We start from the raw sequence: 13,059 nt of genomic DNA, 5'->3' as shown, positions 1-13,059 counted from the left end.
TCTTTAAGAAGCTGACCATGGTTCTACATTGCAATCCTGCCACTCTATTCAAAACATTTGTTGCTGATCTATTGGACTGGGAGATAATGTTTGAGAACCATCATACTGGTGGAAGAGAGAAGAAGTAGGGAAAGACAGGCTTAGGTAAAATGAAATCGAGAGTTATCTGACAGCTGGGCCTGAGGGAAGAGGATGCACAAGACAGAAGTAATTGGTGACAGTATAGAAGAGCAACCGATCCCACCAGGAATTAATAAGGCGAAGAAGTCACTACATAAAGGCAACTGAAGGCATCAGAGCAGTCACTATTCTTTCGGGGAATTTAGAAGTAAGAAGTATATGGTGACATTAATAACCGCAAAGTTGTCCTGGAAGGCTTAATGCGATACACTTACTTTATTTGTCTTGGTTTAACATTGTAATGAGATAAATCTGAGTGAGTCAGTCTACTTCATTTCAAATCTGTTTCATAAGAGAGAGAGAGAGAGAGAGAGAGAGAGAGAGAGAGAGAGAGAGAGAGAGAGAAAGGAAAAACCTTGATCCTGAATGAAAATCACAGTAAATAACATAAAAGAATATATATATACAACTAAAAAAAAACACATCAAATATAATCTATATAATTATCAATTACTTTATTATCGATATGGTGACTTGTCTTTGACGCACAAACAAATTAGGATGTCGATAATTTGCCGCCACCAGGCCAGCAGACAGACCCAAACACAAACACGTGTAAGAGGAGTGCTGGTGACGACTACTCTAGAAAAATGGGTAAAAAGAGCAAAAAGGGAAAGCAGCGAAAGGATACCTATTATCACAAGGCTAAGATTGCAGGTAACGTTATGTATATATGTGTTTTTATTATGTAAATGGGCTATGAAAATCATTTCACCTGTATCATAGTCGGGGGATACCAAAATTCTGCCCCGCATCCACAGTGCTTAGCTGATAACAGTGAGTAGTACCAGTTTATCTGAAAGTATATAAGAAAGAAACCCAGTCAGTGAAACAACTTGGTAAATTTTTACTCTTGCACCAGTCTCTATTCTGGACGAAACAATTTTTTCTGGTAGTTTTGAATGCATCTGCACGATGTTTTTCTCGCAAATCATTAGTTCTTATTTCTTTACCTCCACCCCACTCCCCATCAGAAACTAATGTTTTGCGGTAATAATGTAAAGCAGATTAATACGAAACTGACCAAAATATACCAGTAAAAAATAGTTTTGTCCTCATATATAAGTAACACAGCAGTAACACCCACTCACAATGTTCTCCATAAGATGATTGGCTGCTGCTAGCCCATGGCCGCCACCCGGCTGTCACCACCACCACTACCACCAAACCCAACCTAATAAAATTAATCTAACCTAAGCAAACTATCCTTACCTACCTAACCTAACCTAACCAAATTAATATAAGCTAAGCCAGCTTAACCTAAACTAACCAAACCTTAACAAGACTAACCAAACTATCCTAATCTAACCTAATTGGCAAGGCTATGAAATTAATATGAAGTCGTTACCTTGTTTATCTTCGTAAGATCTGGCGATGGAATAGAAATAATTGAGGAGACACCCACTACCAACAGACAAATTCCTCAGACTAACAAAAATATTTCAAATTGAGCCATTTCTATCTCCACGGGGATGAAATAAAATGCTATGACTGGCTAAATTAATTTTGTAGTTTCTAATTGGCCAGTGGCTGCATTCCCAAGCAAAAGAACCAATCACTGTGATTAATTTCACACTTGCACAACAGATATAACATACACATGCATGGACAAACACACCTTCACTGGCATGCCTCAGTGCTTGCCTGTCCATCACATGCAAGGATGCATCAGTTCTCAGCATTGTCTCGGCAGCAAGCAAACTTGTTTCCCCCAAAACAGAGAAATTTTCAAATATTGCTGTCAGCAATACGAGTATAAACAATTTGTGGTGGGTATATATGGGGTTCAAATTACTCAGAATGAGAAGCTCTATGAAGAGAAGAGTAAGAAAAGCCATGTTGAGAGTAGTGCAAGACTAAAAGAATACCCAGAACTCTATGAACATAGTTTCAGTAATCAGTATCAGGAGGAGTAATCAAAATGTGAAAAATCACTATCCTAAGTGTGGGTCAGCAAATGATGTGAAAAGTTGTCTCTAAAACTTTCTTTACAATCCCCAGGTTTCCGTGCCCGGTCTGCATACAAGCTGGTTCAACTCAACACCAAGTATGAGTTCCTGCAGAAGTCACGAGTGTGCATTGATCTGTGTGCCGCTCCAGGCTCTTGGATGCAGGTGGCCAAGAAGTACATGCCTGTCTCATCTATCATTGTTGGTGTTGATCTCTTCCCAATCAATCCTATCCCTGGGACACTTTCCATTGTTGGTGACATAACAACAGAGAAGGTGCGGCAAGAACTGAAGGCAACCCTCAAGACATGGAAGGCAGATCTTGTTCTTCATGATGGTGCCCCAAATGTTGGTGAGTGAATGCCTGCCTGGTGTTATTCATGGCAAAGGGAATGGGAGATGCTTGATGCTTGTGGTTGAGTGTGACAAACAGAAGTGCAGAGGTTATCTTTAAGCTATATTTAGCTTTAGTTAGACCACATCTGAACTTTGCAGTGTAGTTTTGGATACCATACAATAGGAAAGACAGGTTCCTTAGAAGCAGTATAGAGGTTGATGAAGATGAAAGGATTACTGTACAAAAATAGGTTTAAATGACAACATGCATTCCGTGGAGAGAAGGATGCATGGGGACATGATAGAAGTGTTCAGATGGGTAAAAGGAATTAACAAGGGTGCTATGAAGACAAAATGATTGTCTTAGGAGGTTTAATATCTCCAGTTTTAAGATTAATGATAACTTTATGGCAGCAAAAAAGACAGTCTAAGATTTGGGTGTAATAATTAATTGTAATTTGTCATTTAAAAATCAAGTTAATCAGGGTACATACCATGTAAGAATATTTAATTTGTCAAGAAAATATTTGGATAAAAAGACTATGAAAATGCTTGTTTCTTCTTCATCTTCTTTTTCTCTTTTCGGCTGCTCCTATTAGGGATTGCCAAAGCGGATTATCCTTCTCCAGTATGCTCATTCTTCTGCATCTTCTGTCACACCCACCATTTGCATATCTTCTTTCATTGTATCCTTAAATCTCCTCTCTGGTCTTCCTCTCTTTCTCCTGCTGAGTAGGTCCATTTTCAGCATCCTTCTTACATGCCTGAACCATCTCAGTCTTGCCTTGTCCCCAAACCGACATATGTGTGTTGTCCCTCTGATGTGTTCATTCTTTATTTTGTCTCATCTCGTTACTCAAGAGAACACTATAGCATTTTCAATGCTGCTACTACCATATCTTGCAGCATTTTCAATTCTGCTACTTCCATCTTGGCTTTTTGTCACTATGTTATTGGTACACTTTCCATACCATACAGCATGGTTGGCCTTACTGTGAAGATGCTTGTTTATAATCATGCAATTAGCAAGCTAGATTATTGCAATTCACTATCTTTAATAAATACAGTCTGTCTGTGTGTGGGTGTGTCCAGTTTTCACAGAAAAACTATTGAACTAATTGTGATGAAATTTGGTATGCGGGTCCTCCTTGATCTGGAAAGTGACATAGGCTATGTCTTAATTACTTCCAACCCAAAACCATAACCCAGTTCTTGATGGTGGCACCAGGTATGCCATGACCCATTTTTGATGGTTCCGAGCATTCGTTGTTAACTTGGATTTTTGATGGTGGGGAGAGATATAAATGGAGCTTTCATTGTTAGCTTGGAGTTAAATTCCATCAACCTACTGATTTCTTCAGTAGGTGGTTGAATTTTGTGATACAGAGGTCTCCAACGAATTAATCTTTCAAGTAGGTTTCATCAATTAACCAATATTATGAATCGTGAACAGAAGTTGACATGACATACATTTAACTTAGTAAATGGATGTATATTTTAGGTTTATTATATAGTAAACTTTGTTTGGTTAATAGCTTTGCTGAACAAACGACTGATTTAGGGTGATAAACCGTGCTTTGGAGAGCCAAATTTTACCCAGGCAACACTGGGTAATTCAGCTTGTATTATGATACACCCAATTACTTACTGAAGAAATTACAACTAATGATGAAAAGAGCTGCACAGGTGGTAAAGGATCTATCTCCATGTGAAAGAATAACACCATCACTTATAGCCTTGCACTGGCATGTACAGTCTACAAAATGTGTATCCTGACTTATCAAGCAATACATTTTGATAAATCCAGATATATAAGGGACTTACTGCAAGATGTTTACTTTGATACTGGTGTATTACTGCAACACTGTAGAACAACATAGACTCTGTGAGCCCAGAGTGAATTCATAACTGGGATTCAGAGTATTTAAGAAGGGAACACCGCATAATAAGTTACATGAAAATGTTAAGAGCATTGGCAGTATGGAAGCCTTCAAGAAAGCACTGAAGATTCACTTTTTTCACAGAATCCTTTTATGTTACAAACATGTTAAAAAGGATAAATTTCAGTGTTAACTTTGTTGCTATTGTTGACAGCCCTGCAGCACTGTCAGTGGAACAGGCCCTGAAACCCCATCAGTGGTAAATAGTAAAACAATAAACGATATAAGTAACATTCTCATAGTAAACAGTTAGAACAGAACTCATGGTAATGGATGTAACCTAGATAAGTGTTGGTTTAAAAAGAGATTAGTAAAAACTGGTTCACTAGCAGTGGTGGATGAGTAGTATAGGCTTAGTTGTAATGTGGTCAGCGGTCAGTACACTACGTAGATTCAAGAGAAGGTTAGATGAGTATATGGATAGGGAAGACAAGTTGGCAATAGGAAGGCTAACCAGGGGTAGGGCATGATAAAAGAATGATGTGGTTAGTACAGTAGCTGCCCAGTTTAGGGCAGCTGGCCTTTTGCATGCAATCTCCTTCATTCTTATGTTCTTATGTTTTCATGTTTTTAATTTACGGATAGAATATGACTTGGTTGTAGGTTCTGCCAAGGTGACAGTTTTGTAGCATCTTCAGGCTACATTCAGAGAGCCATCATCATAATTATGGTATATATTTTTTTTTTTATGTGAAGCTAATAAAAGGTAGTGTAACATTTGCATGTGAAAGAGAAGCACATAATGTCCTTTAATCTGGCGAGACATAAGGTGACCAAATGGCTCCCATTCACCACTAACACTATCTCAGATATATATATATATATATATATATATATATATATATATATATATATATATATATATATATATATATATATATATATATATATATATATATATATATATATATATATTGGTCTTGAGTTTTATATAATTCTTCCTGCTGTTAGAATATAGGACTGGTCTTAGTTGTTTATTTGACAGATGGCTATAGGTTTGCTTTTGTTCCATAGGTCAGAACTGGCTGCATGATGCTTACCAGCAGAACCTCCTTGTGCTGCACTCCTTCAAGCTGGCCTGCGAGTTCTTGCAGAAAGGTGGCTGCTTCGTCACCAAGGTGTTCAGATCCAAGGATTACTTCAATTTGGAGTATGTCTTCAGGAAGCTCTTTAAGAGGGTAAGGTGCCCCTTGTGATATTGCAAAATGTAAATGCATCATTGTTTAAATGTAGCACCTTAAGATGTTTTTGGCTACATTGAAAAAGGCAAGATATGAGATTACTAAGGAAGAGACAGAGAATGTATGAGTATGGAAGATGTAGTAGATGACCTTTGTATATATGGGAGGACAAAGCTCTGGAGTAGGTATTTGAAAGGGACAAGGGGATAATGAGAAGATTAGAGCATGAATAAATAACAACAGTACTCGTAGAATAAACTCTTCTCCTGCATCCTTTTGTTTGGAGTTCTTAGGAACAAGTGTATATGAGTATGGTAGGTGGACAAACTTCAGTGAATATGAGAATGAATGCTGTGTAAGAAAAAGAGGTGAGAGGAGAATAAGAGTATTAGAGCATGCATGGACAAAAATAGATTGAGATATTTGTAGTAACTATGTCCCGAGGAGAGTTTTTGGAATGTAAAATCAAATGAGTGTTCCCTTTCCTGCAGGTGGAATCAACAAAGCCACAAGCCTCCCGTTATGAGTCTGCTGAGATCTTTGTGGTGTGTCAGAACTACCTCAAGCCTGACAGAGTGGATCCTGAGTTTTTCTCACCCAAGCATGTCTTCCAAGAGCTGGATCCAGAACCCACCACAAAGCTCAACATTCTCAAACCAGAGAAAGTAAGAGTCATGTATTGCATTGACAGTACCTACCATTTTATAGAATGACTTCATCAGCATTTATCATTTATTTGTATTTTAGGGAAAGATCTAAGTAAAATGGAAAAATAACTTATCAAAAACACATAATGATTCTTTACTTTAAAACCAAATTTTGCTTTTCTTATAGTAGGTACTAAAAATTGTGTTAAAAGTGAAGCAGTAAAATGAATATATACACATTTCTTGCAGGTAAAACAGAAAGCCGAGGGTTATGCTGAGGGAGCAACAACACTATACAACAAGGTTCCTGTCTCAAGATTCATCAATTCATCCAACTTTATTGATGTTCTACAAGAGGCCTCTGAGGTACCACATGGTCTTTTTTTTATTTTTTTAATTAATTTATTTTTTTTATTGTGTTTCATGAAGTTTGTGATACCTATCTTTTTCATGAGCAGTTAGATTGTTAACCAGATGTATCCCTGAACTCAGTCATTATATCAGTTACAGTTCTATGGGGCGTTTGGTATCTCCCTTCTTCTGTGTATTTTCTTGTTAATCTTTATCCCACTCCCTAGAGATTAGTTTATGTTAGTCTCCGTAGGAAAAAGAAATTTATTGTGAATATCACTTCCAGCTTTATTTTGATGATGACAAGATCAAGAACCATCGACTAACCACAGAGGCCATCATAGAAAACTGCAAGGACATCAAGGTTTTGGGAAGAAAGGATCTGCGGCAACTGTTGACCTGGAGGAAGAATTTCAAGGTACAGGATTGTTGTGGTGTGTTCATTTTGGTAACCATGCTTGTTTATGTGGTTCCTTAAATATGAGCTTCATCTAATTAGGTTAGGAAATGGGAGCTTTGTTGAGTGGAATTATGATTGAACTTCCTTCACTCAGCAGAGTATCAGAGTTGTTTTATTTATACCATTCTTCTTCACTCAGGCCGAGATGAAGAAAATGGAAGAAGAGAAGGTGGCAGCAGAGGCAACAGGAGAAGCAGAAGTGGAAAAGACTGAAGAGGAGGAAGAAGAGGAGGAGTTGGACAAACTGCAAAAACAGATTTTAGAGCTGAAGGTAAGATAAAGTGTCAGTGAAGAGAAGTGTAAAAGTTGAGTGATCATAGTACATATTCTTCCTGATTTAGTTACCTAAGTACTGCATATCTGGAAGCATTGTATAAAGGAGTGTAACATCAGGCCTATATATGTATGTAACTTGCATAATAATAGTAACAGTGAACCTGTATGTGATGAAGATGTGACCACAAACAAATTTAATTTGATTTTAATAGGAAGTCAATGGGTAGTTGATATTGAGAAGGAAAGGCAATACTGCATCCTACATCTAATTAAAGCTTTGGTAATTTTACAGAAAGATGTATTAAAAAAGAGTGAATCATAATTGTGTGTGTGATGCTAAAACTTATATTCTATCCCATTAGACTGAACATGCTCAGGAGGAAAAGAGAGCTAGAAAACGCAAATTAAAGGAGAAAAAGAAACTTGAGGAAAAGCTACGTTTGAAGTCAGCCATCCCAGGAGACACTGGCCCCATGGAGACTGGTAGAGATGGACTTTTCAGCCTTGAGAAACTCTCCCAGGTAAGTCAGTGATTCACTTTTATCCTTCTGTAAGGATGAAAACTACAGATTTAAATTGTGCTAAGAAATTTAATTGCCTCATTGGAGAAATTGAGATGAGTTTGGAAGGGTGTGTAAAAGGAGAAAATTGAGTGATTGAGACAAAAGTAAAGTAATAAAGCATAGCAGGTAGTTAGAGGAAAAATAGGTTGTAATTCAATTGCTTGAGGAAGTAGAGAGGAGCATAACAAGTCTGAATGTGGTGATCCTGTTGTGCATACAGGTTCAGAATATGGACTCAGTGGTTGATCAAGAAGCAGACATCTTGCTGTCAGAAAGTGAGGAGGAGGAGGAGCCAAAGGGACCAACCTTCATCAAGTTTGACAGGAATTCAAGCAAACTGGACAGGACAGGCAGGTGAGTCTCTGATATGTGGTGAACATTGATATTGTTGTAACCTCTAGATCCCATAAAGGAAAATGATACCCTTTCATCTATTCACCTTTCATAGATATTGTGAATAATTTATGTGAAGCCATCAGATTTTGTAATTATGATTAGCATATTTTCCCTAGTAGTGTTACTTTATTTGATATCCAGAGATTGTAATAACTTATCTGTATAATGTATTAGTCAATCTATATACAAAATTGATATTTTCATAAAAGGGGTTAGTTGAAACAAGGCATTTCATATGTACAATCATTATCAGAAGTTTAGTAACATACCATACTCCTGTTGTGTTTTGCATTTCTTCTCAATCTTAGTCATCTCACCTGCTAAGAAACTGACAATTGCCAGGTTTTTTAAAGAGATTGCCAGCAGATCAGTGGCCTTAAGGTCAAGGGGAAAGATAAAACACAGTAGAAATGAGTGAAACAAGAAATCATTGACATGTCTTTCCTTTAGCAGTTTTGTAACATGTGGTGATGTCTTTCTTTTTTTAAGATACTACTTGGATAAAGGAAAAAAGGAAATAGGTGAGGGTGAAGAAGAGGAGGACACAGACAGCGATGAAGAAGGACTAGGTCTGAAGGACTCAGTAACCATGTCGGACATAGGAAGTGATGGTGAGACTGACGGTGATGCTGTCAATCCTCTCCTGACTGACCTGGTTGGGGACTCAAAGGAACTGAGAAAAGCTCGTAAGGCAGAAAATTGGTTCAGTCAGGTAAGGAAGTCTGCTGGACCTTTTTTGTAAGTATAGGGAATAATAGATCCCTCTGTACTCGTATTTGTGGCTGTAAGAATCATTAAGTACTTTAATCAGTGTTTTTCAGTTTTTCACTGTAAAGGAATATTTACTGCTACTTCCTCCTGCAGGATGTTTTCAAGGACCTAGAGACTGAGGCTGATGAAGACTATGAGCTTGAAGCAGCCATGCAGAAGTTTGTGGCTAAAGGAGGCAAGCTCAAGGGTAAAGAACCTAAAGCCAAGAAGAAGAAGAAGGAGGAAACAGAAGCAAATGTAAGTCATCTACCCTTTACCAGCATGCTTAGCTGTTTGACATTTATCTATTTTAATATCCTTAGCTTTTAAGAGTTTTGTGACTCTCAATTTTGCTCTCAGGGCAACGAATCAGGATATACTAGTGACCAGTCAGAGGAAGCAGAGGTGGCCAGAGATGCTCCTGACTCAGACTCTGATGGGGACTCTGATTCTGATTCTGATGAAGAGCCCAACTCTATGGGACCACAGATGCCCCGAGCAGCTGGATCAGCTGTTGGTGAAGGTAACTAACCATAGCTGTTCATGACTGTTTCATATGTTATTCAGGATCTCAAAAATTAGTGATATTTATAGATAGATATAGTACATACTTACACGCTTTCATTCCAACATTACTAAATTTTGCTTTCATTATTTTACTTCTATCCATTAAAAGATTGAACAGGAAAAATGGTATCCTTATTTCATCATCTACATGGATTCTGTAAAGTATGAAGTCCTGCTTCCACCATAAGAGTGGCACTGGCATCATCACTGAATGCTTGAACCATTGTAACCTTCACATGACTGACATAGGGATGGATTCCCTGCACAGGGTGACACTGAAATACTTTACTATATTTAAATTACTGTATTTGAATTTTTTCTTCATTCTTTCTTACCTCATTAATCATTATCATCATCTCATTTCATTTCACATCCCTATTTTCCCTCAAGAGGCTGGACAGTTTATGAGTCCTACTCTTTTTGCAGTCATAGTACATCTCAGATGTTAATCCTTCCCATATTATCATCCATTCACAATCTCTAAGTTGTCTCCAGTCTTCCCATTGGTCCCTCTCAACTTATATTTCTTACTTTATATATAATTATCTTTTTCTGTTTCTCTAGGAATCACTTCAAAAAAGAGGAAAAGGAACCAAGAACCAGAAGGACTTGATCCAGTCGGTCTCGCCTTGGCAACTAAAATGATTCACTCCAAAAAGGCAAAACGAGATATAATGGATGCAGGATGGAACAGGTGAGGCATGTGTTATAGGTTTCCCTTAGGCTCATTGAATAGAAAATGTGAATATAAAATGAAAATCTGCACATACAGATATAATATGAGGTAATAGTGTCAAAAAGGCAGACTAGTCCTGTCTAATCTGATTGGGTAGAAAAAGCTTTCTGTTCTGGGACAGAGAAGCAAAATGAACAAAAGGTAGGTGAATTGCTTTTTATATGAAGTCCTCTCTTCAATTATGATTCATTGGAGTGATTAAATGCTGTTCATATAACACCAAGATGAGGTGTGTGATACCAAAAGTGTTAAGAAATTTAATTTGAAGCAAACCTGTGAATAGCCAGGAATGCATTAGTGAATTGTGCAGTCTGACCAACTCAGGTATGGAGGCTGTGATATGACTGGCAGCATGCAGAAGACAGGGCATGTATGATGCTGAGTGACTTGCTTTGCAGGTATATGAATGGCGATGAGGACGACCTCCCAGACTGGTTCAGGAAGGACGAGCGGAAATTCAACTCTGTGCAAGTTACAGTAGATCGGGTGAGTGGCCTTGTTGGTAGGGATAGAGTCTTATTACACAAAACAGCTTCTACTTGATATATATATATATATATATATATATATATATATATATATATATATATATATATATATATATATATATATATATATATATATATATATATATATATATATATATATATATATATACGAGTATATGTATATAATTTATTTATTTATTTATTTATTTATTTATTCATTTATTTATTTATTTATTTATTGATCCATGCAAAAGATGTAAGGTAAGGTTCAGTTAGGTGAGAGATTTCAAACTGTACCTTGCCACTATGCTTGTTTTTGTTTCATAACTTTATCCTTGTAGTGTATAAAGATGTCACACAAACACATAGGACTGACTAGCATGCTTGGATTACCATGGTTTATTTATTTATTTTTTTTTATTTATTAAGGTAGTCATTTACCGGACAGGTTTTCTGGGAGGATAAAAATTAAGCAAGACATCAAATTTTGTTTTTATTTTGCTTGTGTTACTGTCAATGGTTTTAATGGCATGAACTCTGTTCTGTACTAGATCTTACAATTACATTTTCTATGTTAATTCCTGTGATAGTTTTCCATAGCAAAATCTTAGAACTGCCGTTGAATAAAACTTCATTATACTTATACTCTCACAGGAGGACCTGAGGATGTATCGTGACCGTAACAAGGATGTCAATGCTCGCACTATCAAGAAGGTAGTGGAAGCAAAGGCGCGCAAGAAGCGTAGGGTCAAGAAGCGACTGGACAAAGCTCGCAAGAAGGCTGACAATGTAGTCAACAATGCAGAAATGTCTGAAAGGGAAAAGGCTCAAGAAGTAAAGAAGTAAGTGATTTGTTTTCAGTGTTGTAGCTTGCTTAAGTATAACCACCCACATCCTCTGTATCTGCAAGTTTTGTAGATGCTGTTCAGTGTACAACAAAATAGATACAGCCTTGCTGTATATGAAATTTAACTTGAAACTTGCATAAACAGTATGTTTAACTGATCTCTTAAGGAATTATTTTATTTCTTTTTTTTTTAGATTGTACAAGAAGGCCATGAATCCATTGAAGAAGAAAGAAACCTCATATGTTGTTATGAAGAAGAAGCATGGTGGCAAAAAACCCAAGGGTACCAAGGGTCCTTACAAATTGGTGGACAAGAGACTGAAAAAAGACACAAGGGGAATGAAGAAAGCTGAGGCAAAGAAAGGAAGAAAAGCAAGGCCAGTCAAGAAAACTTTAGGGAAGAAATCAAGACCAGGAAAGTCAAACAGAAAAACAAATAGACATTGAATATCTAAATGGGGTTAGGTTAGTTGATCTTGAGACAAAATAAATGAATATGAATCTGTTATTACAAGTTTCATGACCTTAGCTTACAGCTCAGTGAAATTGTTTTAGACTTATTTTTCTTATTTATCATCCATAGAACCACTTTGTATAGCAAAGTGAAAGGGGTTCACTTGAGATATAACCAGAAATTACCCAGTTAAATTTCCAGTACTATCCATCACACTCAGTTCTGTCCTGCAACTTACTTTAACCTTAGTGCAATAAATAGCAACAGAACAACAATCATCACCATATCAAACAACAGAAATCTTGAAATTAAGAAAAGCACAGTAGTGATAAGCATGGATATGATAGACTATGAAGCAAGAGTACATCAGCAATGCCATATGCATAGGAAAGGTGAGTGAAAATCTTAATGAGGAAAAGCATGTGTCATGTGGGATAAGAGCTGAAGTACAGAAATAGTGGTCAAGGATCATTGAGGTCTACAGAGAGCTTGGGTTCTCAAGGATTTGAACTTCATTTGATAGACTGAGCCATTTTAGGAAAGGAGAGGACTGATAAAGTATGAGCAGCAGAGGGACAGTGTGGGAACATGAAGCATGGAGAGGATACATGTAAGACAAGTACTTGTTTTCCTCAAGTAAAGAGTTCTCATCAAAAGCGAGTGACGACCTTCAGGACAGGTCTTTCAGAGAGACAAATGATGGGGAAGATAATGAAAAGATGGAAGCCGCCCTTAGAAATGATAAGACACTTCGTAAGAGGTCTCTCTCTCTCTCTCTCTCTCTCTCTCTCTCTCTCTCTCTCTCTCTCTCTCTCTCTCTCTCTCTCTCATACAAGCATCCAACATAAACTTTCACTTTCGCTTTCCGTCTTTGGACACACGCACGCGTCGCCTTCTTCCCTCCGTGCCTCACCCAAAGCCCTTCCTCGTTCCCTCCT

At 37.3% G+C, this 13,059-nt stretch overlaps 1 protein-coding gene across 1 annotated transcript; it reads left to right on the top strand.

Annotated features, from left to right (window-relative positions):
• Positions 1–686: 686 nt before the first annotated feature.
• On the top strand, positions 687–12,175 carry LOC135105113 (pre-rRNA 2'-O-ribose RNA methyltransferase FTSJ3-like). Its single transcript, XM_064013120.1, has 16 exons — positions 687–837; positions 2,182–2,481; positions 5,420–5,583; positions 6,078–6,251; positions 6,483–6,599; positions 6,871–7,002; positions 7,184–7,315; positions 7,683–7,841; positions 8,104–8,237; positions 8,769–8,991; positions 9,144–9,287; positions 9,390–9,552; positions 10,161–10,290; positions 10,731–10,818; positions 11,475–11,662; positions 11,862–12,175. Exons 1-16 carry the CDS (start codon positions 771–773, stop codon positions 12,112–12,114), a joined length of 2,568 nt encoding a protein of 855 aa, XP_063869190.1. The 5' UTR covers positions 687–770; the 3' UTR covers positions 12,115–12,175.
• Positions 12,176–13,059: the final 884 nt, after the last annotated feature.

The sequence above is a fragment of the Scylla paramamosain genome, chromosome 1 (genome assembly GCF_035594125.1).
Source record: "Scylla paramamosain isolate STU-SP2022 chromosome 1, ASM3559412v1, whole genome shotgun sequence".
Lineage (NCBI taxonomy): Eukaryota > Metazoa > Arthropoda > Malacostraca > Decapoda > Portunidae > Scylla > Scylla paramamosain.
This window is presented reverse-complemented; position numbering and strand designations above follow the sequence as displayed.

What these genes read in the sequence shown, in the direction of transcription:
- LOC135105113 (XM_064013120.1), top strand. Translation starts at nt 771, where the DNA reads ATGGGTAAAAAGAGCAAAAAGGGAAAGCAGCGAAAGGATACCTATTAT. An exon ending in AAACTGGACAGGACAGGCAG is followed by an intron (nt 8,238 to 8,768) that starts GTGAGTCTCTGA and finishes TCTTTTTTTAAG; the next exon opens with ATACTACTTGGATAAAGGAA. An exon ending in ATGGATGCAGGATGGAACAG is followed by an intron (nt 10,291 to 10,730) that starts GTGAGGCATGTG and finishes CTTGCTTTGCAG; the next exon opens with GTATATGAATGGCGATGAGG.